The 26,844-nt window shown below is 39.2% G+C and overlaps 2 protein-coding genes and 1 long non-coding RNA gene across 8 annotated transcripts in view; all 3 read right to left on the minus strand.

Moving 5' to 3' along the window:
* LOC6052726 (exostosin-1) overlaps nucleotides 1–26,844 on the minus strand; it is a 402,218-nt gene that overhangs the window by 177,836 nt on the left and 197,538 nt on the right. For all 5 annotated transcript variants that reach the window (XM_038255001.1, XM_038254998.1, XM_038255000.1 and 2 more), the window contains exon 3: nucleotides 15,304–15,456. In XM_038255001.1, coding sequence (XP_038110929.1) covers nucleotides 15,304–15,456 — 153 coding nt within the window. The remainder of the gene's footprint in view (nucleotides 1–15,303; nucleotides 15,457–26,844) is intronic.
* LOC119767156 lies at nucleotides 3,798–4,663 on the minus strand. The gene is made up of 3 exons (XR_005277363.1): nucleotides 4,213–4,663; nucleotides 4,057–4,137; nucleotides 3,798–3,999 (listed from the first exon to the last, which is right to left on the minus strand). It is a non-coding gene; the product is annotated as an uncharacterized LOC119767156 (long non-coding RNA).
* LOC119767155 lies at nucleotides 7,852–10,527 on the minus strand. Of its 2 annotated transcripts, none has more exons than XM_038254994.1 (2): nucleotides 10,465–10,527; nucleotides 7,852–10,407 (listed from the first exon to the last, which is right to left on the minus strand). In XM_038254994.1, exon 2 carries the CDS (start codon nucleotides 10,212–10,214, stop codon nucleotides 7,941–7,943), a length of 2,274 nt encoding a protein of 757 aa, XP_038110922.1. In that variant the 5' UTR covers nucleotides 10,215–10,407; nucleotides 10,465–10,527; the 3' UTR covers nucleotides 7,852–7,940. The 2 variants fall into 2 exon arrangements, with proteins under 2 accessions (XP_038110922.1, XP_038110923.1); XM_038254995.1 differs by having other exon boundaries at nucleotides 7,852–10,282; nucleotides 10,339–10,514.

A 26,844-nucleotide genomic window follows, 5' to 3' on the forward strand; every position in this document is an offset into this window, starting at 1 on the left:
GGCTGGAGATGACAATTTTTGAGGAGGTTTGAGTGTGTTTTTGTGTGTTTACAAAGGATTGACCAAGCCAAGCATAGGCCAAGTTAGTAAGTTAGTGTGGCTGTTTTGTCGTGTCGAATTTGTGAGGACCACACTTTTTGGGCCAGCAAATTTATTCATGAGCGAGGGGTTTTTGCGGTTGCGTTACGGGTTGACAACGGAGCTTATACGATGGGCTTGTTACTTGTTGTTGAGTGTGAAATCGTTTGCCGGAAGTTTGTTTGATTTGATTGTATTTTTGGGTGATGTTTTTTTCTTCGAGGAAGTTTATTTTTAATTATGTCTACTTTTACTAAAATGCTATGCCGTACATTCGACAGAGATTTGATTATAAGTAACTGGGAAGACAAAACATTTTTTTTGTAACAATTGTATTAACAAGCAGAGCTTTTGCTTGAACAGCTGTTCGGTAGTGCCAGATTAAAATAAAACGATTGAAATTTTGAATTTTCAATTTTTTATTGATGTGTGTTCGAAAGACCTTACCAAAAAATCTCAAAAATTAAGATCTGGCAACCTTTAGATATATTTATTTACTTTGTGAGGATTCAATTATATTTGTTCCTGTATCACTGCAAAGTACCACTAGTCTATTTATTTGAACAATTGTTTTCAAATCGTTCGATTGACGCAAATCTTTTGTTTGCGCTTCGTTCGTTTCCGCAAACTTGTAACAATATAAATCTTCCGTACCAGTACACAACAATCTTCAGTAACCCTCAAGATGTCACCCAGAGCACCACTGGTAGTCCTGATCCTGGCCACCGTAGCCATTGCGAGCACCCAAGCCGCCCTAACGACTTCCGATGTGCTGAAATCCAACGCCCGGTACTTCGTCATCAACGATCGAACCGGCACCTTCTGGCAGGCCTTCCGCTACTGTAACAGTCTGGGACTTCAGCTGGCCTCGGTCAACTCGGCCAACGATAATAAGGCACTTACTGCGGCCATTGCAGCAGCCCCTCCCCGGAAAACGAAAGGTGCCTGGTGGATTGCCGGAACCGACCTCGGTAAGGAGGGGGACTTTGTGTGGGTCACTACGCAGAGCAGGCTGGGATACCGCACCGGTTATACCAACTGGGCCGCCGGGGAGCCCAACAATGAGTTCGGGAACGAGCACTGTGTCGAGGTGTACTCGTACGGCGAGTGGAACGACAAGAACTGCGATGTTCCGAGGAACTACATCTGCGAGAAGCCGTGGTAATTATGGTGGGAAGAGCTTTTGTAAACAGGCGTAAGTGAAACTGATTGTCGATTGAGAAATGCAAATCATAATTCAATAAATGAAGTACTTTTTGTTAGAAATATTCACTCTCGTGTCGTGATTCTAAGGGTTCTTTAAGTTACTGAAAATAATCCGGGCCCTAGTTTTTGATATCTTGTGGGTGGTAAGAACCCTTTCAATTTTGAACATTCAAAAAATAAATGATTTTCAGTAAAACCCCATTGAATTTCCCTGAAATGTTTCAAATTTTTTTTCCAGTTGAGTTAGGAGAAATGGAAGAGTTTTTAAAACATTTGTTATTTTTTTACGATAAAAAAATCGTGTTTTTTCATTTCAAGTACGTCATCAAATCGGGTGTCCAATTTTACATAAAAGTCCTTTTGACACCAAATTTCCATCTTATCACCTTTTCAGGCTGCACAATATTTAAGAACATGTATTTTTTCGCAAATAAATAAAAAAAAGCATAAAAACTGAAATTGCGAGCCATGGTTTCAACATTTTAATGGAAAAAGTGGTTTTAAATGCATTATACACCTGTCCAGTTATTTTGCCATCATTATTTTCCAAAATATTTAAGTTTTGACGATAATTTAATTTTTTGCGAAAAATATTTTTTTTGAAGAGCTGTACATTGAAATTTCATATTTTTTTTATTATAGACATTTTACTACTTTAGTGGCATTCATGTCAATAATATTGTCGTCTAACAATAACGATAATGGTTATCGTTATCGTCGAGACGATAACGACAATCTATTGTTATCGTTATTTCGATAATTCTATCGGCGATAATTCTTTTTTAAAACCCATCAATATTTACCATGTTAAATTTTCAATGCATTCGCTCAAAATATATTTTTTGATAATGTTGTAAGTTTCATAGCATAAATACTACAATTTTCACAAAATACCGTATTTTTCTGAAGTACTCAATTTTATTGTAATTCGCAATATCAAACGGGTATCAAACGTTGCGAAATTTTGCATGATTTTTAACTGTTTTAGAGTTTTTTGGATGAAATATTCGAATTTTCACAAAATACCGTATTTTACTCGAAAATACTCAAATTTTCATGATTCGCCATATGGGTATCAAAAGATTTGAAGTTTTGCATGTATTGAATTCGTTTTAGAGTTTTTTGAATGATATACTAAATTTATCTCAAAATACCGAAAAATTTCGAATCATTTGATACCCATATTACGAATTATAAAAATTTGAGTACATTTAAAAAAAACGGTTATTTGAGAAAATTTTAATATCTCATTCAAAAAACTCTAAAACAGTTAAAATACATGCAACATTTTGAATCGTTTGATACCCATATTGCGAATTATTAAAATTTGAGTTTTTTCGAGAAAATACGGTATTTTGTGAAAATTTGAGTATTTCATTAAAAAAAACTCTAAAACAGTGGCCTGAAAAATTTCGAATCGTTTGATACCCATGTTGCAAATTACAAAAATTTGAGTAGTTTTCAAAAATACGGTATTTCGTGATTTGTTTAAGTATTTATAGTTCGAAACTTACCATTATATAAAAAAAATTACTAATTACTGTTTATGTCCATTTTAGAAATATATGAAACATATATTTCTAACGGTAACGATAGAACTATCGTTGTCGTTAGGCCGATGCAAATATTTAAAAAAGTTTTTGTCCCTCGGCCCTGGCCGAGGTCAAGGGGGGGGGGGGCAAAAAAATAAAAAAATATAAAAATTTAAATAACAAGCCATAGTCTTCACATTTAAATGAAAAAAGTGTTTTAAAATGCATTTTACACTAGTTCAGTTGTTTTGCAATCATTAGGTTTCAAAAAATCTAAGATCTGACAAAAACAAAAATTGTATCGAAAAAAAAGATTTTGCATCGAAAATTTTCAAAAAATATTAAGATTTTTTAATAAACCCAAACATGCTAAAAATGATTTTAAACGCAGAAGAATATATTTTAATTTGATTTCAGTTGGTTGCACTTGAATGTTCATTGAAATTTTGAAGTTTATTGTAAAAATATTTTTTTGCCCCCTGATTTTTCGGGCCAATTTTGAAGGGGGGGGGGGGGGGAGGTGACAAAAACGTTTAAAAATATTTGTACCAGCCTTATCAAACCTCGATAATTTTATCGTTAACAACCTTGATGTGTACCGTTAAAATGAAAAAAAAAGTGATCAGAAATGGTTATTAATCGTGTTTTTACCGTTATACATAAAAATTGACATAGGGCTTTAGGACCCTATTAGGTATTTGACCTGGCAACCTTGGCTATAGCATAGGTTGGTCAAAATGTAATTGGAAGTGTTGCCAGTTTTTCCAAAAAAAAAAAACATAATTCTTGAAAAACCTGAATTAAACAGTCGAAAAAAATACTTAGACTTTATTTTTAGATATGTTGAAATCAAATTTGCAATCGAAAGGCACTTTACCTAAATTTCGATATCGAGCACCGGAAAATTAAAGATTTTTTTTCGAAAAATTGGCAACATTTCCATATCTCAAATATATATCCAAAAGAAGGTTATTTCAAATTATTTTTAAATAAGAAACTTGTTCGGACCTCAGAACAAACTGAATTTTTACAGCAACTTTTCTGGTAGTAGCTTAAAACTAAAAAATATTGATTTTATTACGCATGATTTAGATGGAAATATAATTCAACTCACATGAATAGTTTGCCCTTTATCACCTTTTCCTCACACAAATGCTCTTGTTGCTCACGGGTTAAATTCGCTCTAGTAAACAAAGTTTCGAATTAATTCCACGTCGTATTTCCATTACACCCTACTTACGGTCGCTAAGTGGCTTTAATTATGGTTAATCTGGTGACAATTTATGCCCTCTTTCGTGGCTTTTTACTCCCACACGCGCTGCTGTATTAATTTATAATTAAGAATACAAAATAAGTAAATTCAACGCCCTAAAGAGCCAATAGCAAAACAACTTACAAATCTGGTTAAGCTGATCAACCGATCGAACCAGGAAGTTAAAGAAATGATGGTAAATTCGGCTAAATTTACGCAACCACGTTACACTTTGTAATGGCTAATGTGACGATCCAACTTTTTCAATTTCTAGGGTTTACATGGGTTTTCGTCGCGGTCCGGCTTTCCGGCCGTCCGAGTTCTTCTCTGCGTTCTCTCTCATCTCGCGTGATACACTTGCTGGCATAGTATTTTTCATCAACTGCCCAGCGGTGCGAACATTGCCCCGCCCCGTAATTCTGGTGGGAGGAGCCTCCTTCGCACCGGTTTTACGCTCCTGAATTTCTAGCACCGCCAGTTTGCTCACCGGCCGCTTCAGCTCTCCTCTGCTTGTCCTCACCAACGCCTGCCGAATGCGTCCATCGGCACCCTTGAAGACCTCCGTCACGATGCCCCGGACCCAGTTACCGCGATTAGCGCCTTCCACGACCTAGACGACATCTCCACACGCGATAGGCTCCGCCTCCGCGTGCCACTTCGTCCGTTGGTTCAGGGTCGGAAGGTACTCCGCAATCCAGCGTTTCCAAAAGCAATCAGCAAGGAGTTGCGACCGCTTGTAGCCGTCTCGGAGAGCTTCGGCTGGACTGGTCGATTCAGCACGTTGAGCTCCGTCGTTGGCCGTTACTCCTCGCAAGAAATGGTTGGGCGTAAGAGCTTCGGTTGATCCTGCTTCGGTTGACAAGTACGTCAGCGGACGTGTGTTGATGAGATCCTCCGCTTCCGCCAAACTGGTCAGCAACACTTCGTCCGTCAGCTTTCTCCCGTCGTCGAACGCCTTCAGTGCTTCCTTGACCGACCTCACAAGCCTCTCCCAGGCCCCGCCCATGTGCGGCGCTGATGGTGGGTTGAAGTTCCAGCTCGTTCTGGCGTCGGTGAACTCTTCTCTGCATTCCGCGTCCACGCGTACGATCTCCTTACTCGCGCCCTGGAAGTTCGTGCCGTTGTCGCTGAAGAACTCGATGGGCATTCCTCTCCGACATGCGAATCGTCTGATAGCCATGACGCACGACTGTGTGGTCAAGCTATGTACGACTTCCAGATGAATGGCACGCGTGGTCAAACACGTGAAGAGGCTGACCCAACGCTTTTCGGAACGCCGCCCGACCGTCACTGCTATTGGGCCGAAGTAGTCGACCCCGGTGTAGCTGAACGCCCGCTGATGTGGAGTCACACGCTGGACTGGAAGTGGTGCCATTCTCGGGATTGCCGGTACGCTTTTCTCCACCTTGCACTTCACGCACGCCGTCATCACCCGCTTCAGCTCGGCTCGTAGGTTAGGGATGAAGAAACGCTGCCGAAGCTCGTTGATTGCCGTCTCGAAGTACGCGTGGCCCATCTTCTGGTGATAGTGCTCCAGCAGCTTCGTTGTCACGGGATGACCTTTGGGTAGGATGACGGGAAAGCGAACTTCAAACGGAACCATGGTAGCTCGCTCAAGTCGACCGTCAACTCGCATCACTTTCTGCTCATCCACGAACGGGGTCAGCTTGTACAGCACGCTGCTCTTCTCCAGGGATAGCTTCTTGTCCGCGGGGAGTTCGAGGTTTTTAAGGAGGGTCGTCACCTCGTCTGGGAAGTAGTCCGCTTGCGCCCATCTCCACAAGTATGTTTCCGCCATCTGGTATTCTTCCCGCTTCAGCGGGACTGGAACTACTGGCACGGTCCTTTTCACGAGCCCCTTCATCGCCTTCGAAAGGGGAAGTGCTTCGATCGGCAAACCTTGGGCTTTTCTGCGACAATTGGAGCAAAATCGAGCCAGGCACGCCACGGATCGTACCATCACCGTCCAGCGAGAAAAGTTTTTAGGATCGATGATTTGCTCGGTAACAATGATGCTGTGGTACAGCACACTCGCTCGCATCTCCTCGGGTGTATTCAGCTGCACCAGCTGCTTCGAGATGGCCCACAGTCTCTTGGCTTCTTCGATGAATTCCGGCGCTCGTGACCAAGGCCCGTCCGGCCCGAAACTGTGCTTGTTGTCCCACTTGGTGAGCATGTCCGCCAGATTCAGCTTTGATGGCACCTTCCGCCACTCACTCTGCTTGGTCAGCGTCAGAATTTCGCCGACGCGGAAGGCAACGAATTGCTTATACTTTCGCTGGTCAGAATGGATCCACGACAAAGCGACTTCGGAGTCTGACCAGATGACCCGTCTTGCAATCTTGAGGGTGTGGTTCTCCTGCACGAAGTTCATGAGTCTCGAGCCGACCACATCTGACTGCAGTTCCAAGCGCGGGATGCTGAGCAGCTTCAGCGGTGCCACCTTTGACTTCCCGGACACGAGCGCGCAGATTGGGCCCATCGACGACATAATCCAAAAGAAGGCGACAGCACCGTAAGCGCACTGACTCGCGTCGCAGAACACGTGAAGCTCCAGCGTCTCGTAGTTCAGATCGTGCGCTCCCTGGAAGTAGTACCGCGGGATTCGAACGCCCTCGACTTCTTGCAGGCGACTCACCCAGCGCTTCCATTTCTCCCAAGCTTCGTCGTCGACCGCCTTGTCCCAATCACAGCCAGCCCGCCACAAATCCTGGATCAAAATCCGCCCGAAGATCGTGAAAGAGATCAGAAAACCTTGAGGGTCGAACAGGCTCATTACGCAGCTCGACACCACCCGCTTCGTGGGCCGCAGCTCTCCTTTCAAGTACCGCTCCAGATCCTCTCTCATCTCGGCCGAGAACAAGAACTCGTCGGTGCTCGTGTTCCACACAATGCCCAGCACTCGTTCGTAACCGGTCGTCTTGTTTTGGCTGAGGTGAACTTTCTGATCGGCTTCCTTCTCGCCCAGCGCGCTGACAACCTCGCTTGAACTTGCCACCCAATTGCGGATCTCGAAGCCCGCTTTCGAGTGGATGAGTCTGACCTCCTTCGCCCGCTGAATCGCTTCGTCGACCGTAGACACGCTGTCGTAGTAGTCGTCGACATAATGGTTCTCCACGATTGCCTTCGCCGCCGCGGGATACTGCTTCGAGAACTCCTCCGCGTTCTTGTTTTTCACAAACTGCGCGGCACACGGCGAGCAAGTTGCCCCGAAGGTGGCGACGTCCATGATGTACACCTCAGGCTCGGCCGTTGGGTCGTTCCGGAACAGGAATCTCTGGGCGTTCGTATCCTCCTTCCGTATGCGCAGCTGGTGATACATTTCCCTGATATCACCACCGAATCCGACAGGACGTTCACGGAATCGGAAGATCACTGAAGGAAGCGACGTCAGCATGTCCGGCCCCTTGAGCAGCTGGCTGTTGAGCGAGACTCCCGCCACAGTAGCGGCCGCGTCCCACACGAGGCGTACTTTCTCCGGCTTCTTGGGGTGCGTCACCACGTTCAGCGGTAAGTACCACACCTTTCGCGGATCGCACGCAGCCAGTTCTTGCTGGGAGGCCTTGTGCGCGTAGCCCTTCTGTTGATACTCGACGATTTGGCGCCGCACGTTGTCGTACAGCGAGTCGTTCTTCAGCAGCTTTCTTTCCAGGGATTTCAACCTTTTCAGCGCCATCACGTAGCTGTCGGGGAAACTTGTGTCGTCCGCTTTCCATAACAGGCCGGTTTCGTATCGATCTCCGATCCGCACCGTTGTTGACTCCAGAATCGACCTGGCTCGCTTATCCTCGTCCGACTCCGGCAGCAGCGCCATGGAGATGCCAGTTTCTTCGAGGAGGTACTGGTTCTTCAGGAGATCATGCAGGTCTTGGTTAGAGACTTGGTGACAAACATGATGACCTACGAATCCAGCTGCTGGCGCATTGTTCTCGTGGGGTCCGTAGATCGTCCATCCAAGTTTCGACTTTACAGCGATTGGTTCTCCAGCGCCGCCGATCCGAGACTCGAGTGGCGCGTACAGGTGCAGATCCTTCAAGCCAATCAAGATCTTCGGCGCGCCGCGGTAATCTGCCACCGGGAGATCGTGCAGATGCTTGTACTCCTTGACGACGTCTGCGAAGCACACGGTTTGTTCCGGAAGTTTCAGCTCGTTCACGGTGTGGGCGTTCTTGATCTGGAACTGAGTCGACACCCCTCTTGCAGAGATCGACAGGCACACGTTCTCCGATTGTCTCTCCAGCCTTGAAACTCCAGCAGTCCACATAATGCGCAGTGGTTGAACTGAGCCGCGAACGTTCAGCAACTTCGTGATGGACTCGTCCACCAACGTGTACGCGAAACGCGATAATGTTGACCGATCTGCCGCCGTTGTACAGCGTGACCGGAATCATCCTGAAGATCACCGGCTGTCTGGCCCGCACATCGTGAGCGTTGCAGTTGGCGACCGTTGCGGGGACGTCGCTGTGCAGAAGTGCGTTGTGCCGCTCCTTGCAGTTTCCCACGTTGCACCTGAAGTTCATCCGGCAGCGGGCAGACCCGTGCTCATTCAGGCACAGCTTACAGAGTTGCCACTTCTTGACTGCGTCCAAACGATCCTCCAATTTCAGCTGCTTGAACTTCTCACAGTTGCGGACTCGATGGTCGGTGCGATCACAAATCCTGCATGGTCTTTTGTTGTTTACACCGGCATGGTTTGTGTCTCCGCTATTCTCCGCAGCAGCGTGAGTGTGAAGGTAGCTTTCGTGCGTTCTGGATCCAGCTTTTGGTTTGACGTCTCTGCGAGACTGCGGCTGATGTTGCAGCTGCGGTTCGGTGAACAGTGTGGCCTCGCTAGCGTCGGTCACGATGTCCGATAGGAAGTCAGCGAAAGTTCGGAGCGAGACGTGCTTCTTCAGCTTCTTGAACCGAATCCATTCGAGTTTCGACCCGGCGGGTAGTTTCTCCACCAGCTCTCGGATCAACAGTGGGTTGACCAGGTGATCGTTCATGTGGGTGGCCTCGAGGTGGTCTACGAGCTGCTGGACCACGACGCCGAAGTAAATGAACGACTCCAGACGATCCGACCTGGGAGAGTCGGCCTTCCGTACCTTGATCAGCAGCGTGTTGAGCAGCTGTTCGGGCCGGCCGTACAGCATGCGTAGAGTTTCGATCGCCGCCGGGACCTTCTCGGGCAGCAACAGTAGGCTGCGCACGTTGGTCAACGCTGGCTCCCGAATGCTGTCTTGCAGTCTGGCGAGGTTCTCGACGTTCGAAAATCCGCAGGCCAGGTTCGACGTCTCGTAGCTGCTTATAAACATTGGCCACTCTTCGCAGCGTCCAGTGAATACGGGCAGTTTTCTGGCCAAGAACTGGCGGGCAGTAAGCTGCGCCTTCGTTGGCCCCCGTAGCTGCTTGGGTGGTTCTACTTCCGCTTTTTCCTGCTCATCATCCGACGAACTGGATTCCGTCTCCGTTCCGCTAGTGTCCGAGCCGGACTCGTCTCCTTCGTTGCCGTTACCCTCTTCACCTGAGTCCGCCGGTATCGGAGTCGGTTTTGGTTTGGGTACTTCTGGAATCGTAACTCCCGGATGCCGGAGCGGCGTTGAGATTCCGCTGGGGCCAGCTGTGCCTGGGGCATCGAGCTTCTTTTTGTCCCCTTTGGACGTTTTAGTTTTCTTTTTCTTCTTTTCTTCAGGACTCTTTGCCTCGGCCTTTAGTTGTGCCATCTTGGCCTCGAAATCTTCCTTGTTCTTTTTCTGCTGTTCCTGGAACTGCTTCTCGGCAGCGAGTTGTTGCTCCATGAGCTGCTGCTCAAGGGCCAGCATCTGCCTTTCGGCCTCTTGTTGGCGCTGCTGTGTTTGCTGTTGCAGCTCCAGGCGACGTTTGTGCAGCTGTTGTTCCGCGACGATTCTCTCCTCCTGGCGCTTCGCTTCTGCTTCCAGCTCCTGCAGGGTCTTTTCCAGGTCGTCAAACTTCACGATGACCTGGGTGACCTCCATTTCGGTCGCGCAGTTGGGGCACCTCCAAGAATCGTCCTTGACACCCTTCTCGAGCTGCGCGCACTCGTAGTGGAAGAATTGCTGGCAGTGGTCGCAGAAGGGCAGGTCGCCGTCCTTTTCCACCGCAGCCTTGCAGATCCCGCAGCAATAGCCAGTGAGGTTATTCATTTTTAAGATTGTTCGGACCTCAGAACAAACTGAATTTTTACAGCAACTTTTCTGGTAGTAGCTTAAAACTAAAAAATATTGATTTTATTACGCATGATTTAGATGGAAATATAATTCAACTCACATGAATAGTTTGCCCTTTATCACCTTTTCCTCACACAAATGCTCTTGTTGCTCACGGGTTAAATTCGCTCTAGTAAACAAAGTTTCGAATTAATTCCACGTCGTATTTCCATTACACCCTACTTACGGTCGCTAAGTGGCTTTAATTATGGTTAATCTGGTGACAATTTATGCCCTCTTTCGTGGCTTTTACTCCCACACGCGCTGCTGTATTAATTTATAATTAAGAATACAAAATAAGTAAATTCAACGCCCTAAAGAGCCAATAGCAAAACAACTTACAAATCTGGTTAAGCTGATCAACCGATCGAACCAGGAAGTTAAAGAAATGATGGTAAATTCGGCTAAATTTACGCAACCACGTTACACTTTGTAATGGCTAATGTGACGATCCAACTTTTTCAATTTCTAGGGTTTACATGGGTTTTCGTCGCGGTCCGGCTTTCCGGCCGTCCGAGTTCTTCTCTGCGTTCTCTCTCATCTCGCGTGATACACTTGCTGGCATAGTATTTTTCATCAACTGCCCAGCGGTGCGAACAAAACTTATAGCAAAATTAGAGTTTACAAAATTTAGGGTCTTTAAATGAAATTTTACAAACAATAAAGGATTATTTTACACAATGTTTTTTTTTAAATATCTTTTTTATTTAATTTGTTATGTTAAACCGATTGTAAACTACATATATATATATATATATATATATACAGCAGTTCCATATGAAAGTTAAAGAAAAAAAATAAAAGTGCTTCGATTTGGCTCAAAATTTTTCTGGGGGTTCCTTGGCCAAAATAATTAGACCCGTATTTTTTTGTTTGGCCATTAGGGTGGCCTACGTCGTGTTAGGGTGGTCCGAAAAATGGCCATTTTCGTCGATTTTCACAAAAACCACTTTTTTCAAAAAATCATAACTTCGCTCCATTCCAACCGATTTTAGCTGTCTAGGGTGCAAATGAAAGATGATAAGTTGGACTTCCAAGAAAAAATAATGTGGAGTTTCAAAAATCTAGCCTAACATTTGAAAAAGTCTAATGAAAACATCAAATGCCGTTTTGACGGTGTCTGGACCAAAGAGCCTATATCTGAAAATATTTTTAACGGATTCCTCGAACAATTTTACATATTATATCAAAAATTGGGTGAGGTTCATTAACAGGATTCAGAGATATGATTTTTTGAAAATAAAATCCGGGTTTTTCGACGCGCCGCGCGCGAAAACGGGAGATTGACGAAATCGGCAAAAAATCAACTTTTTTCACTAAAACTGCGATAACTCGAAAATTTCAGCGATGACCTATAAATGTTAGGGTACCAAAAGTTGCGTATTTCAATTACGAAAATTTTGGTACCCTAACATCTATAGGTCATCGCTGAAATTTTCTAGTTATCGCAGTTTTAGTGAAAAAGTTGATTTTTTGCCGATTTCGTCAATTTCTCGTTTTCGAGCGCGGCGCGTCGAAAAACCCGGATTTTATTTTCAAAAAATCATATCTCTGAATCCTGTTAATGAACCTCACCCAATTTTTGATATAATATGTAAAATTGTTCGAGGAATCCGTTAAAAATATTTTCAGATATAGGCTCTTTGGTCCAGACACCGTCAAAACGGCATTTGATGTTTTCATAAGACTTTTCAAATGTTAGGCTAGATTTTTGAAACTCCACATTATTTTTCTTGAAAGTCCAACTTATCATCTTTCATTTGCGCCTAGACAGCTAAAATCGGTTGAAATGGAGCGAAGTTATGATTTTTGAAAAGTTTTTTGAAAATCGACGAAAATGGCCATTTTTCGACCACCCTAACACGGCGTAGGCCACCCTAATGGCAAACAAAAAATACGGGTCTAATTATTTTGGCCAAGGAACCCCAGAAAAATTTTGAGCCCGATCGAGAACTTTTTTTTTTCTTTAACTTTCATATGGAACTGCTGTATATATATATATATATATATATATATATATATATATATATATATATATATATATATATATATATATATATATATATATATATATATATATATATATATATATATATATATATATATATATATATATATATATATATATATATATATGGGTAACTCACACAGCAGTTGCCCTGATCTTCGATTTGCGTGAAACTTTGTCCTAAGGTAACTTTTGTCCCTGATCACGAATCCGAGGTCCATTTTTGATATCTCGTGACGGAGGGGCGGTACGACCCTTCCATTTTTACATGCGAAAAAGAGGTGTTTTTCAATAATTTGCAGCCTGAAACGGTGATGAGATAGAAATTTGGCATCAAAGGACTTTTATGTAAAATTAGACGCCCGATTTGATGGCGTACTCAGAATTCCGAAAAACGTATTTTCATCGAAAAAACACTGTGCGTTATTCTTCCATTTTCCGTTACTCGACTGTTATTTTGGAACACATGGGAAATTTAATGTAATTTTCGAATCTATATTGTCCCAGGTCATTTTTCATTTAGAACAAAATTTTTCATTTTAAAATTTCGTGTTTTTCTAACTTTGCAGGGTTATTTTTAGAGTGTAACAGTGTTCTACAAAGTTGTAGAGCAGACAATAACAAAATTTTGATATATACATAAGGGGTTTGCTTATAAACATCACAAGTTATCACGATTTTACGAAAAAAGTTTCAAAAAGTTGGTCGTCATCGATCATGGCTGTTCATGGTCACCCGCGACAGACACGGACGACGAAACAAAGAGAAACGCAAAAAGTAACTTTTTCAAAACTTTTTTCGTAAAATCGCGATAACTTGTGATGTTTATAAGCAAACCCTTATGTCTATATATCAAAATTTTGTAATTGTCTGTTCTACAACTTTGTAGAACATTGTTACACTCAAAAATAACCCTGCAAAGTTAGAAAAACACGAAATTTTAAAATGAAAAATTTTGTTCTAAATGAAAAAATGACCCTTCTGGGACAATGTAGATTCGAAAAGTACATTAAATTTCCCATAAAATGACATGTTCCAAAATTTTTACAGTCGAGTAACGGAAAATGGGAGAATTTTAAAACTTTTTAGTGTTTTTTTCGATGAAAATACGTTTTTCGAATTTGAGTACGCCATCAAATCGGGCGTCTAATTTTACATAAAAGTCCCTTTGACACCAAATTTCTATCTCATCACCGTTTCAGGCTGCAAATTATTGAAAAACACCTTTTTCGCATGTTCAAAATGGAAGGTCGTACCACCCTCCGTCACGAGATATCAAAAACGGACCTCGGATTCGTGATCAGGGACAAAAGTTACCCTTAGGACAAAGTTTCACGCAAATCGAAGAGGGTCGGGGCAACTTTTCCTGATTTCGTGTGAGTTGGTAGAGAATCACCCATATATATATATATATATATATATATATATATATATATATATATATATATATATATATATATATATATATATATATATATATATATATATATATATATATATATATATACAGCAATTCCATTTGAAAAGAGCCTAAACCAAAAAAAAAGTTCTCCGATCGGGCTCAAAATTTTTCTGGGGGTTCCTTGGCCAAAATAATTAGACCCGTATTTTTTTGTTTGGCCATTAGGGTGGCCTACATCGTGCTAGGGTGGTTCAAAAAATGGCAATTTTCGTCATTTTTCGCAAAAACCACTTTTTTCTAAAAATCATATCTCCGCGCCATTTCATCCGATTTTAGCTGTCTTAGACGCAAAAGAAAGGTGATGAGTTTGGCTATTTGGGAAAAATAGTAAAAAGTTCCAAAAATCTAGCTTAACTATTGAAAAAGTCGTATGAAAACTTAAAATGGCGTTTTGACCGTGTCTAGACCAAAGAGCCTATGTCTGAAAATATTTTTATCGGATTCCTCGGAAAATTTCACATAACATATCAAAAAATTGGCGATGTCGAACCGTACGTTTTGGAGATACCATTTTTTCAAAATAAAAACTGCGTTTTTCGACGCGCCACGCGCAAAAACGGGAAAATGACGAAATCGGCAAAAAATCAACTTTTTTCACTAAAACTGCGATAACTTTAAAATTTCAGCGATGACCTATACATGTCTGGGTACCAAAATTTTCGTAATTGAGAGACGCAACTTTTGGTACCATAACATCTATATATATATATGTTAAACCGATTGTAAACTACGCATTTAAAAAAGTAAATTTAGTGAAAGGTGTAATGTAACCTGTTTTATGGTGTAAATTACCTAAACATTTATGATAAAATATATGTTTGGGAATGCGTACATCTTTTCTGACATTTAAGGTTATTCTAAAATGTTATTCTACCTTAGCAAATGTGTACTTTCAGTGTATGTTTACCAATACTTTTTATAGCTTCTTTTTTAAAATATTAATTAGGATAGCATAAAATCATAACAGAGATAATATTACATCATCAAACTATAAACCATAAAAATTTCGAATATCTATTTATAATATTGTTATTATGTTTATTTTCTCATTTTCAATCAGTTCTGACCCTCAACGTTTTAAAAGAAATATATAATAAATCCACGAAGTCGGACGAAACCTTAAAGTACAAATTGTATGGTTTCATTATGTTTGAGCAAACACAATTTTAAATATAAAAACTATGGCTTCCATATTTATTTAAAAATGATCTTCTGAATCATGACTTCAAAAATCAATCGCAGGTTTAATTGAAGATTTTTTTGTCCTACCAACGTCTGAACTAATACAACAATAGTCTTCAACCTTCAGTTAGGCGTGCAATGAAAATTATGTCTGCTTGAGAAAAATTGAAAATTTTGTTGTAGCTCATGATGGCTGATGGGACCTATTGCAAATCAACCGAAGATTTTCAATTATGATTTTGTAAATGGAATGCAAATTTTAAGTTTTTGTCATTTAGAGGATATAAGACATTTTTACTATTAATGACAAAAACGTGTAGTCCAACATCTTGCGAAATATTTGGTTTCGAGCTTTTCGAGCTTTAATGACCTACCTGTCATACTCGCGATTGTCCTCGTCACACCGCGCGTCCTGCAGATCCCGCCAGCTTTTCCCGTGCCGGCAGGTCGTCACCAGCACCAGGTCCCGGGCGTTGTGCAGGTGGAACAACGAGTTTCTCGTTTCCGACCCAATGCCGTGGACGTATCTGAAATGGCGAAGAAAGAAAGAAACATTCCGTAAGAAAATAGTAATGATTAGTTCTGGCCAAGAAATTCTCTCCCCACAATAAGTGCGGATTCAGCACTTTCGTTATGCGAGGGGAATTTGAATTGCCATCCTCGAAGGGGTGTGGCCACAATGAGGCGTACTTCTTTCACTTTGCCGGAGGGGTGGTAGCGGGAGGGGGACCTGATTAGAAACGGACCATATGGGCAGACATTCCAAGTTGGACAATGAAATCACTGAATCGGAAATTACTTGCACACAATCATTTCTCGGGTTCCTGGCGTCTAGATCAGATTAGAATTGGCCGCAGGAGCTTGGTGGTCTCGCCCTCCCCAAAAAGGAAGCAAGTATATCGGATTTCCGGCAGAGAAAGCAAATGATCCCTTGTTCCCAGAAATGATGGTTATTGATGATGTGGCCGGATGAGCTGCTGCCATTGTGGATGGCCATTTGACCAAGTAATCAAGAAGTACCGGAACGAGAACCTGGAAGCCTCCAGGGGAATTACAACCCAAAATCAGCATGGATTTCAGAAAGTGCGATGGAATTGAATAAGTTTTGAGACCCAGTATTAAATGAAACTTTTTTGATTGGATCGATTACTTCGTCCGAAAAAAAAAACGCCAGGTCCAAGTCAGGCTCGGTAACAATTGCAAATTTTCTCACGATTACTGGAATAAAAGTTTGTTTGCCCCACCCCAAAACCTGTCACTCGAAGTTATCCCATCGGCGTAAATGGCACTATCAGACACTGCTGCAGTCACAACACTTCATACACAACAGGAAGTGGAACGAAAGCAATTCCCGGGTGTCACTAACTGTGTTCGAACCATTGAAACTTTTGTGTCATAGGAAATTAGACTTAGCAATGATTGCAAATATTTGATTTTTTGTATTAAAATGTTGTCTAAAGTTAATGTTTTGAGAATTTGTATGCTATTACAGCGTTTCATGTCTTTGTTTTTTACATGGATTCATTTGCCTGAGAGTTTACCTACACAGCAAAAAAGTAGTAATCCAGCTGCGTGTAAAAGGCCTGGATGTAAAGTAAATGTTGCATTATTTTTTGAAATTATATGTAATATTAAACCCTGAAATAAGTAGCCCATTAGTATGGGAAACCTACTTGTCCGAAATGTCAAGCTCATATATGCGTTTATCCTTTCCTTTTCTCATCGGTCTGATGGCCGAGCGGGCTAGGGTGCCAGTCCGTACTGTTGGTGCTGGGTTTGAATACCGTCGGTTGCAACTTTTTTTTTGTGTTTACAAAACTTGAACATGCAGCGTGTAATATTAGGTGTCTATTTTGAGCCTAACTTTCAAAATTTTAAAGCAAAGGGTTTCAAAAAGTTAATGAAATAATAAAATGGAGAATTATGGTCCAAACATTCAAAATTTGAAAAAATGATTTTAAATGGATAATAAAAGCTTCACAATGTAATCTAAATAAATTACTGTCGATTTTACAAGTTTTTCGAGATTTTTTTTTATTGAATTCATTTTGAAAAGAAGGGGAAGGGAGGAGGAGAGACAAAAACTTGAAATAAAAATTGCATTATCCTTATTGATAAAAACAACTCAAAAAAATTTAAACAAAATCCAACTATTCCCGGGACATAACAAAATTCATGCCATTTCAATAACAAATACTGTTAAAATAAAAGAAAGTGTTATGGAATCTTCTTGAAGAATCCATTTTTGCATAAGAGTTTAATAACAGTTTATGTTATCATAACAAAATTTGTTATTGGTCTGATATTGGTTGAAATCCTGAACAACTTTGGAATAACATTTTTTGTTATAGAAGAATACCTTCAACTGTTATTGGGATGATCGGATTAGTTGTTAAAATAACAAAAAATAATAACAAAGATTTGTTCGTAGAATAACTAAAAATTGTATTAGTCTATTATTACAATAGGGTAATTCTCCGCCAACTCACACAGCAGTTGCCCCGACCCCTCTTCGATTTGCGTGAAACTTTGTCCTAAGGGGTAACTTTTGTTCCTGATCACGAATCCGAGGTCCGTTTTTTGATATCTCGTGACGGAGGGGCGGTACGACCCCTTCCATTTTTGAACATGCGAATAAAGAGGTGTTTTTCAATAATTTGCAGCCTGAAACGGTGATGAGATAGAAATTTGGTGTCAAAGGGACTTTTATGTAAAATTAGACGCCCGATTTGATGGCGTACTCAGAGTTTAGAAAAAACGTATTTTTCATCGAAAAAAACACTGAAAAAGTTTAAAAAATTCTCCCATTTTCCGTTACTTGACTGTAAAAATTTTTGGAACATGTCATTTTATGGGAAATTTAATGTACTTTTCGAATTTACATTGACTCAGAAGGGTCATTTTTTCAATTAGAACAATTTTTTTCATTTTAAAATTTCGTGTTTTTTCTAACTTTGCAGGGTTATTTTTTAGAGTGTAACAATGTTCTACAAAGTTGTAGAACAGACAATTACAAAAAATTTGATATATAGACATAAGGGGTTTGCTTATAAACATCACGAGTTATCGCGATTTTACGAAAAAAAGTTTTGAAAAAGTTGGTCGTCATCGATCATGGCCGTTCATAGTCACCCGCGACAGACACGGACGACGAAACGAAGAAAAACGCAAAAAGTAACTTTTTCAAAACTTTTTTTCGTAAAATCGCGATAACTCGTGATGTTTATAAGCAAACCCCTTATGTCTATATATCAATTTTTTTGTAATTGTCTGCTCTACAACTTTGTAGATTATTGTTACACTCTAAAAAATAACCCTGCAAAGTTAGAAAAAACACGAAATTTTAAAATGAAAATTTTTGTTCTAAATGAAACAACAATGACCCTTCTGGGTCAATGTAGATTCGAAAAGTACATTAAATTTCCCATAAAATAACATGTTCCAAAAGTTTTTACAGTCAAGTAACGGAAAATGGGAGAATTTTTGAATTTTTTTTAGTGTTTTTTTCGATGAAAAATACGTTTTTTCGGAATTCTGAGTACGCCATCAAATCGGGCGTCTAATTTTACATAAAAGTCCCTTTGACACCAAATTTCTATCTCATCACCGTTTCAGGCTGCAAATTATTGAAAAACACATCTTTTTTCGCATGTTCAAAAATGGAAGGGGTCACGAGATATCAAAAAACGGACCTCGGATTCGTGATCAGGGACAAAAGTTACCCCTTAGGACAAAGTTTCACGCAAATCGAAGAGGGGTCGGGGCAACTTTTCCCGATTTCGTGTGAGTTGGTAGAGAATTACCCTTAAGTATTTTTAACGAAAATTGAACTTTTCGATATTTTAGAAAATGTTAGAAAATATTAATGTTTGAAGGCAAAAATTCTCGATTATTTTTTGTCTATCGAAAAACTGTACAAATTATTGCAGATTAATAAAATGACAGTTTTTATGATTGACTCTTCTCACTTTTTGATTCTGTCATCTTGAAATGGCGGCAGCACAATAATTTTTTTTTGCAGTTGAAAATGTCCTCTAAAAATAATTTAGTGTGTGTCAAAGCTAAAATTTCTTACCTTAAAATTTTAAAAATTCACTTTTCTTTTATTTGACTTAAATTAAAAAAAAAGATGTATTTAAAATATTGTGGAAAAATAACAATAAATGTTTCATGATTTTTCTAAATCATCCTACTATCTATGACTTCCCCATTTCCCGAGAAACAAACAACTCTTCCATTTCGTGCCCGGGAAAATTCCTATGTGAATTTCAAGTCCATGTCAAATTCAATTTGCGGGCTAGGTGAAAACTTTTCGCTCATTGTAGGTGGCTGTGTGTGTGCACTTTTCCCTCATCCACAACGTGTTTGTGTGAGTGTGCCATTTGCGTGCGATCCAAACTAAAAGGAAAACTAGCTGTCACTCGAAATTTGGATGTCAACAGAGAGAATCGGTTGATTTGGCGGTGGGGGTGCAAGGGGGTGGCGATGAGGTGTTTGGTTTTCCACAGTTGCATCCTCTCCAGGGTTGTCGGTTTGTGTGGCCCCCCCGATGCAGCAATTTTGAATTGCTGCGGGAAATAAACTTTCAACGGATGCGAGGAGGGGGAAAATGAGTGTTCACGGGGTGAGAAAGAACCCGTCAAATGCAGGCTCGAATTGGTGAGAATGAGTTGAGTTGCACTGTGATACAAAACTAAGACAAACTTTTAGAGAAAAATGTTAAGATAACAAAAATGTCATGTTATAACTGTAATAAAATTTGAAAAGCATCATCATGTTGTATTAAGTTTAAAAAAATGCTTTAATTAATTATTTCAAATTTAGCACTAAAACTAGCACAACACAGTGTAAACTCAAATTCAACCGCGGGGACAGTTCTAGCGCCCCCTGTCCAAAGTGCCAAACTCGGCAAACAACATCTGTTGCTACCGCAGAGAACTAAATTAAAGTTGAGTTTAGAGCAGTTCAGCAGCATGAATGCAGTTTAGTGAAGTCCCTTGCCGCAAATATAAACAGACAACAACAGCGAGCGAACGAAAACCGTCTCTTTTGGAGGTTGTACTAAAAACCCCCAACCCCGTCAGAAAATTCATTGCACCCTAAATTCAGTGCGTTCTTGATGTGTATTTAGGGCTTTTCTACTTCGCCAGTTTTTGTCTACTTTACGGCCGTCAATCGTCAACACGTTCTCCTGTGACTCGAAATGGCCATACAATAAAAAAAAAGAATCACTATCGCCGACGAAGGCCGTAAAAATTAGGAACCGTGCGAAAACTTCAGATGGCGTGCATATCGTCGTCCCCATAAAGTCTTCAGAGCAGTTGGCAGTAATTGTTATCGCCACCCCCTCCGGGTTGTCTGTCATGGTCTGGTGTTTATTTCTTTTGAACTCCTGGGGCCATTTGATATTCGTTTAGATACAGTACATTTTATGTATTCTTTTATTTCCTCCTTTCACTATCGCAGGACTTGTCGCTTACTTATTTTAAGAACGTGATTATTGAGGAAAAGGAAGTTTTGGCATCTTTTACCAAAAAGTAAATAAATCAAAGATTGTTTTTAAAATTTATAAAAATGAAAACAAAAAAAATAACGATTGAAACTATTTCAATGCAAAATGGTTTTCTAAAAAATATATCAATAGAGCATTAGAGTAACTCTCCAGAAAAACCCGAATCGGATTTTATTTGTGATTTTCTAAGCCGTTGCAAATGATTTTCAACTTTCATGTCCCACGACTTTGACCAAGAACGAGAGGAGGACAAAAAATAAAAATAATTGAAAAATTTAACTTGCAAGCCATGAAATCAACATTTCAGCGAAAAACTTGTTAAAAATGTTTTATCAACCAGTACAGTAGTTTTTCAATTATTAGTTTTCAAAACATCCTATGTTTAGTAAAAAAATGCAGTATTGTTTATCGATTTATAACCAATATTTCAAATATTTGCAAAAAAAAACACAAATAGGTTGAAAATGCATTCGAGTATTTTTAATTGTTTTTATTGCAGATTGCAATTTGGCTTCTCTTGAAATTTTTATTTTTTCAAATATTGTTTTGCCCCCAATGTTTTGAGTCGATTTAAAATAAGCGTGAGGAGGGGTTGGCAACGACCAAAGAACGGCCAAGAAAGGCATTTTGCACAATGGAGCACTTCCATTCGAGCAGTTTTTGCTTTTTTCAACAATGCATTCCTTATGGGAGAACTGCCATTTAAAAAAAAAATACTTACGTATAAGACTGTAAAATACATCTATCAGTTGAAGTTTGTTTTATATTTCAGATATCTTGAAGACATTTTCGTCATTTGAAAACAGAAAAAGACAACTGACCAACAGTTTTGTTCAAAAAGCTTTCAATCAAATAATTAGTTGAAATTTATTCAAATCAACAAATCCAAAAAAGAAATTAAACATTAATGATAGGCTTTTTATTGCATTTGCAAAAATTGAAATCTGGTAAATTATAAGTTTTAAATATTTATAAAAATTGAAAAATTACCAAAAAGTTTTAAATCAAAAAAGTTGTATCTAAAAAAGTTTAAATTAAAACTATAAAATGACTTACAGCTGGGTCAAAGGGCCATTTTACATGATCATTCAAAATGAGTCCGCAGGCCACAATAAATCACATCCCTGGATTAGAACAATTCTGAAAAAAGTCGCACAAAATGAAATGGTTCAACTTTTTTCTCAAATAGGGAAATTCCCGCAAACCATTTTTTGTTTTGATATATCTTTTTAGGAAATAAAACAGCAACTTTTGAGCAGTAAACCAAACATTTTTTCAAGGAGCTGTTTAAAAAAATGTTTATAGTGCCTCCAGTAAATTCTAAACTGATATTTTCATATACCAATTGTAAATTATGGAAAACGAACAAAAAGGATAACAACAGATAAGATAATAAAACAAGAAAAATGACATTTTCAGGTATATTCCAACTACACAAAAAAAATAATTCTCGTAATCGTGAATTAAGTTCACGAATGTAAGAACCACGAAGGAATTTATTCATGAGTATGGTGCATTTGCACTATAAGCGTGAATATATTCCTTTGTGGTTCTCGCATTCGTGAATTCAATTCACGATTACGAGAATTGTTTTTTTCCGTGTACCCTTCATTTCTGGAATGACAAAATACAGTCCAGGCCCTGAAAATCGAATCTTTAAACACAAAAAAAAAATCGTTGTATTGGCGGCCAAAATGGCGACGATATTGAAAAAATGCATTTTGTAATTTACTAGCCAAACCTTTGGATAATTAAACTTTGGATAATCGAATCTTTAAACAATTGAGTGTGGATTGTAAAATCTATTGGTTCGTTTTTTTAATTGTTGCTGATTTTCCGATAAGTTCCAAGCAATACCTAAAACTTTGCAAAAAAATAATTTGTCTGTCCAGAAAAAAATATTTCCAAAACATAAAAATTAAAGAAAATTTCAACATGATAAAAACGAAAAAGTTTCATGTAATTTTTTTACCTTAAATTAAACCCCAAATTGCTACAACGAAAAACGTTCCATTTTATCGAAAAAAATGCGATGTTTGCTATGAGCATTTTTCTTATGAGTTCAGCCAACACTTTTTTTAATTTTTATTATTTGGATGAAATTTGGTGTGTTCTTTTTAATGACCAAAAAGGTAGTTATGTCATTCTTTTTTTTTGTGAAAAGTCCAATCAATTGCCTTTTATTTTATTTTTCAGACTGTGCATAATATTTTTCTGAAAAGTCACCTTACCTACCTCCATCTTTACCGAAGACACTTAAAGTTGCTCATCTTTGAGAGAACTGCTCCTATACACATTGTTTTTTTTTTTCAGAGAAAATTACACAGCTAAAAAAGTAGTAATCCAGCTGCGTGTAAAAGGCCTGGGTGTAAAATAAATATTGCCTTATTTTATGCAATTTTATGCGATTTTACACCCTGAAATATGTAGCCCATCAGTATGGGAAACCTACTTGACCGAAATGTCAAGCTCATATGTGCGTTTATCCTTACTGTTTTACATCGGTCCGACGGCCGAGTGGGCTAAGTCGCCAGTCCTTACTGTTGGTGCTGGGTTCGAATCCAGTCGGCTGCAACTTTTTTTTGTGTTTGCAAAAATTGTACAAGCAGTGTGTAATATTGAGGGTTTGTTTTGACTAAGGTGATTGGCATGCTTTTGAATGCGATTTTACCATTGGATTTTTTTTCTGTGTATAATACAAAAAATCGGCAAGTCTGGAAAGATTTTTTTCGGCCTTATTGGGGTTCCAGCTTGGATTTTGGGTTTTTTTTAAAGTAGGCTTAAAATCTGGTAAATTTGATCGGAAACTTTCCATTGGAGGTCAAAAATTGGTCAAATATGTAATTTGGAGTCTCTCAAGATATATTCATAAGAAATTTTATGGATATCAACGTGAATCCATCGACTTTAAGTGAATTTTCTCAAGAAATATCCTATGAAATTGAAAAAAAATGTTGCTCTGGACCTGGACGAAATATTTCGGTTTACCCCGCAAAATGTAGTGAAAGAGTGCTTCTTTCACGGTGCCAAATATCAGAAAAACCGGTTTTGCCTTCCTCACTGAGGTAAGGCTATAATCCTGCTCCAAAATTGAACTTATTATTTTAAGCTCGAAAACCCACCTTGATGTATACATATCGACTCAGAATTGAAAACTGAACAAATGTCTGTGTGTATGTGTGTGTGTATGTGTGTGTGTATGTGTGTGTGTGTGTATGTGTGTGTGTATGTGTGTGTGTATGTGTGTGTGTATGTGACCAATAATGTCACTCAGTTTTCTCAGCACTGGCAGAACCGATTTTGACCAAACAAGTCGCATTCGACTTGGTTTAGGGTCCCATACGGTGCTATTGAATTGTTTGAAGTTTCGATAAGTAATTCAAAAGTTATGTATAAAAATGTGTTTTCGCATATTTTCAGAAGTTGAATAAATGGCAGTAAACTTAACCAAACATCATCATGCTATACATCGTTAGTTAGGTAATTGAAAGACCTTTCCAACGAGTCCAAAACATTGATAATCTGGCAACCCTGTCTCGAGTTATAACCACTTAAGTGATATTTATGTAATTTTTTGTAGCCGGATCTCACTTAAATGTATGTAAACAATGTCCAGATCCATCATCCGACCCATCGTTGGTTAGGTAATCGAAAGACCTTTCCAACGAGTCTACAACATTGATAATCTGGCAACCCTGTCTCGAGTTCTGACCACTTAAGTGATATTTATGCACTATTTTTGTAGCTGGATCTCGCTTAAATGTATGTAAACAATGTCCGGATCCATCATCCAACCCATTGTTGGTTAGGTAATCAAAAGATCTTTCCAACGAGTATAAAACATTGAAGATCTGGCAACCTTGTCTCGAGTTCTGACCACTTAAGTGATATTTATGCACTTTTTTGTAGCCGGATCTCACTTAAATGTATGTAAACAATGTCCGGATCCATCATCCGACCCATCGTTGGTTAGGTAGTCAAAAGACCTTTCCAACGAGCCTAAAACATTGAAGATCTGGCAACCCTGTTTCGAGTTCTGACCACTTAAGTGATGTTTATGCACTATTTTTGTAGCTGGATCTCGCTTAAATGTATGTAAACAATGTCCGGATCCATCATCCAACCCATTGTTGGTTAGGTAATCAAAAGATCTTTCCAACGAGTATAAAACATTGAAGATCTGGCAACCTTGTCTCGAGTTCTGACCACTTAAGTGATATTTATGCACTTTTTTGTAGCCGGATCTCACTTAAATGTATGTAAACAATGTCCGGATCCATCATCCGACCCATCGTTGGTAAGGTAATCAAAAGACCTTTCCAACGAGTCTATAACATTGATAATCTGGCAACCCTGTCCCGAGTTCTGACCACTTAAGTGATATTTATGCACTTTTTTGTAGCTGGATCTCACTTAAATGTATGTAAACAATGTCCGGATCCATCATCTGACCCATCGTTGGTAAGGTAATTGAAAGGCCAAGTCTAAAACATTGAAGATCTGGCAACCCTATCTCGAGTTCTGACCACTTATTATGCAACGTATGAGCCCTTGAGTGATATGTGTGTTTTTTTTGTATTCCGGAACTTAACGAAATTAGACGTAGATTGTGTCCAAACCCATCATATAACATATCACCCATTGTTGGAAAAGAGTGAGGAAGGCACCAACCACATAGGTGGATTAAGTTAGTTTTTTATCTTAATTTTGTTGTAAGAAATACACCGTCCTTTAAATTTTAAACTGATTTTTTAAAATTGTTTGGATATTTTGTTTGTTTCAATATCTTAACATTTTTGTTAAGTGATTTAATGTGACATGTGATTTAATCACATGAAAATAGTAGTTTATGCAACAAGTTGCAAAAAGAGGATTTTTTCAGCACGAGTCGTACATTTATCCAACGAGGTTCACCGAGTTGGATAAAAACGAAGAGTGCTGAAAAAAACAAGTTTTGCAACGAGTTCCATACAACATTTTTTGCAATTCCAAAAACACACACCGAGTGAAATTTTAAGTCAAATTTTCATGTATTTTGTCAATAAATCGTTTAAATCAAAAAAAAATTGAAAAGTGTTACTTTTCGAAAAAAAGTGCTGAAAAGTTCAACTTTTCAGCACCCATTTGAGTGCTGAAAAGTAGAACTTTTCAGCATTTATTTTGAAAAGTGTTGCTATTCAATTCTGTTATTTTTGGTACAGAAAAGTAGGCTATTTCGTCGTTCAAGAATGACAGGAAAAGTAAGTAGTTTCACGACGGAATTGCAATAGTAGTTTATGCAACAAGTTGCAAAAAGAAGATTTTTTCGAGTTGTACATTTATCCAACGAGGTTTACCGAGTTGGATAAATACGACGAGTGCTGAAAAAATCAAGTTTTGCAACGAGTTGCTTACAACATTTTTTGCAATTCCGAAAAACGCTTATTTAATGGAATTTTATGTCAAACATTCATGTGTTTAGTGAATTCATCGTTCAAAACAAAACAATATTGAAAAATGTTACTTTTCGATACTAGTGCTGAAAAGTTCAACTTTTCAGCACCCATTTCAGTGCTGAAAAGTAGAACTTTTCAGCACTATTATTGAAAGGTATTAATTTTCCATTCTGTTTCGTTTCTCCAGAAGGGCAGGTAAAGTTGACAGTTTCACAGTGGAATTGCAAAAAAACCTTTTTTAAAAGTTTCAACCAAAACAACAAATTGAATAAATATTTATGCAATCAGTCGATTCCGTAGAAAATTGTTCAGTAGCAATATTTTTTTCCAAAAGGCATACAAATCTCAGAAAATGGTTATGTATATTGTTGCTTGTATATAGGTTATTTATTTAAGCTCATTTTAATTAAAATTTTGATTAAACATCTAAATATTTTAAAGTTTATTTAAGAAAAAAAAGCTTTTGAAAAGAATGCTCTTAATGCTACTCAGATGCAGTGAAAATTTTAACAACAAACTATCACTCTGACACCATCCAGGCTGAATTTTGCCATATCATCGCGCTGATATCAATTTCCCCAGATCTAGTCTAAAATTGACAACAAATTTGCAGCCCGGAAATTTCACGCCAATTTCCACCAAACTAAAAGCCAAATTCAATCTGTTTACCACAAAGTGCACTCCACACACACTCTCACAAAAGCTGTGCGTCTCCACCTGTTTTGTTACTGCTCAGTTCCACACAAATACACACTCACACACAAAAGCCGTCAGTCGCCCCACATTTCATAACACTATCGAATTCACACCCGGAAGTGATAGCGCACGAACCCCTGAACACGCAGGTTGATGGTTGATGAAGGTAAAGAAGAAGAACAAGAAGAGAATGCACCAACACCACTGCAGCGCAGAGAAGAATAGATTCAGGCGAAAATGGTCATAAATGTTGCACAAATATTTACGCTCGT

The sequence above is a fragment of the Culex quinquefasciatus genome, chromosome 2 (genome assembly GCF_015732765.1).
Source record: "Culex quinquefasciatus strain JHB chromosome 2, VPISU_Cqui_1.0_pri_paternal, whole genome shotgun sequence".
Taxonomy (NCBI): domain Eukaryota; kingdom Metazoa; phylum Arthropoda; class Insecta; order Diptera; family Culicidae; genus Culex; species Culex quinquefasciatus.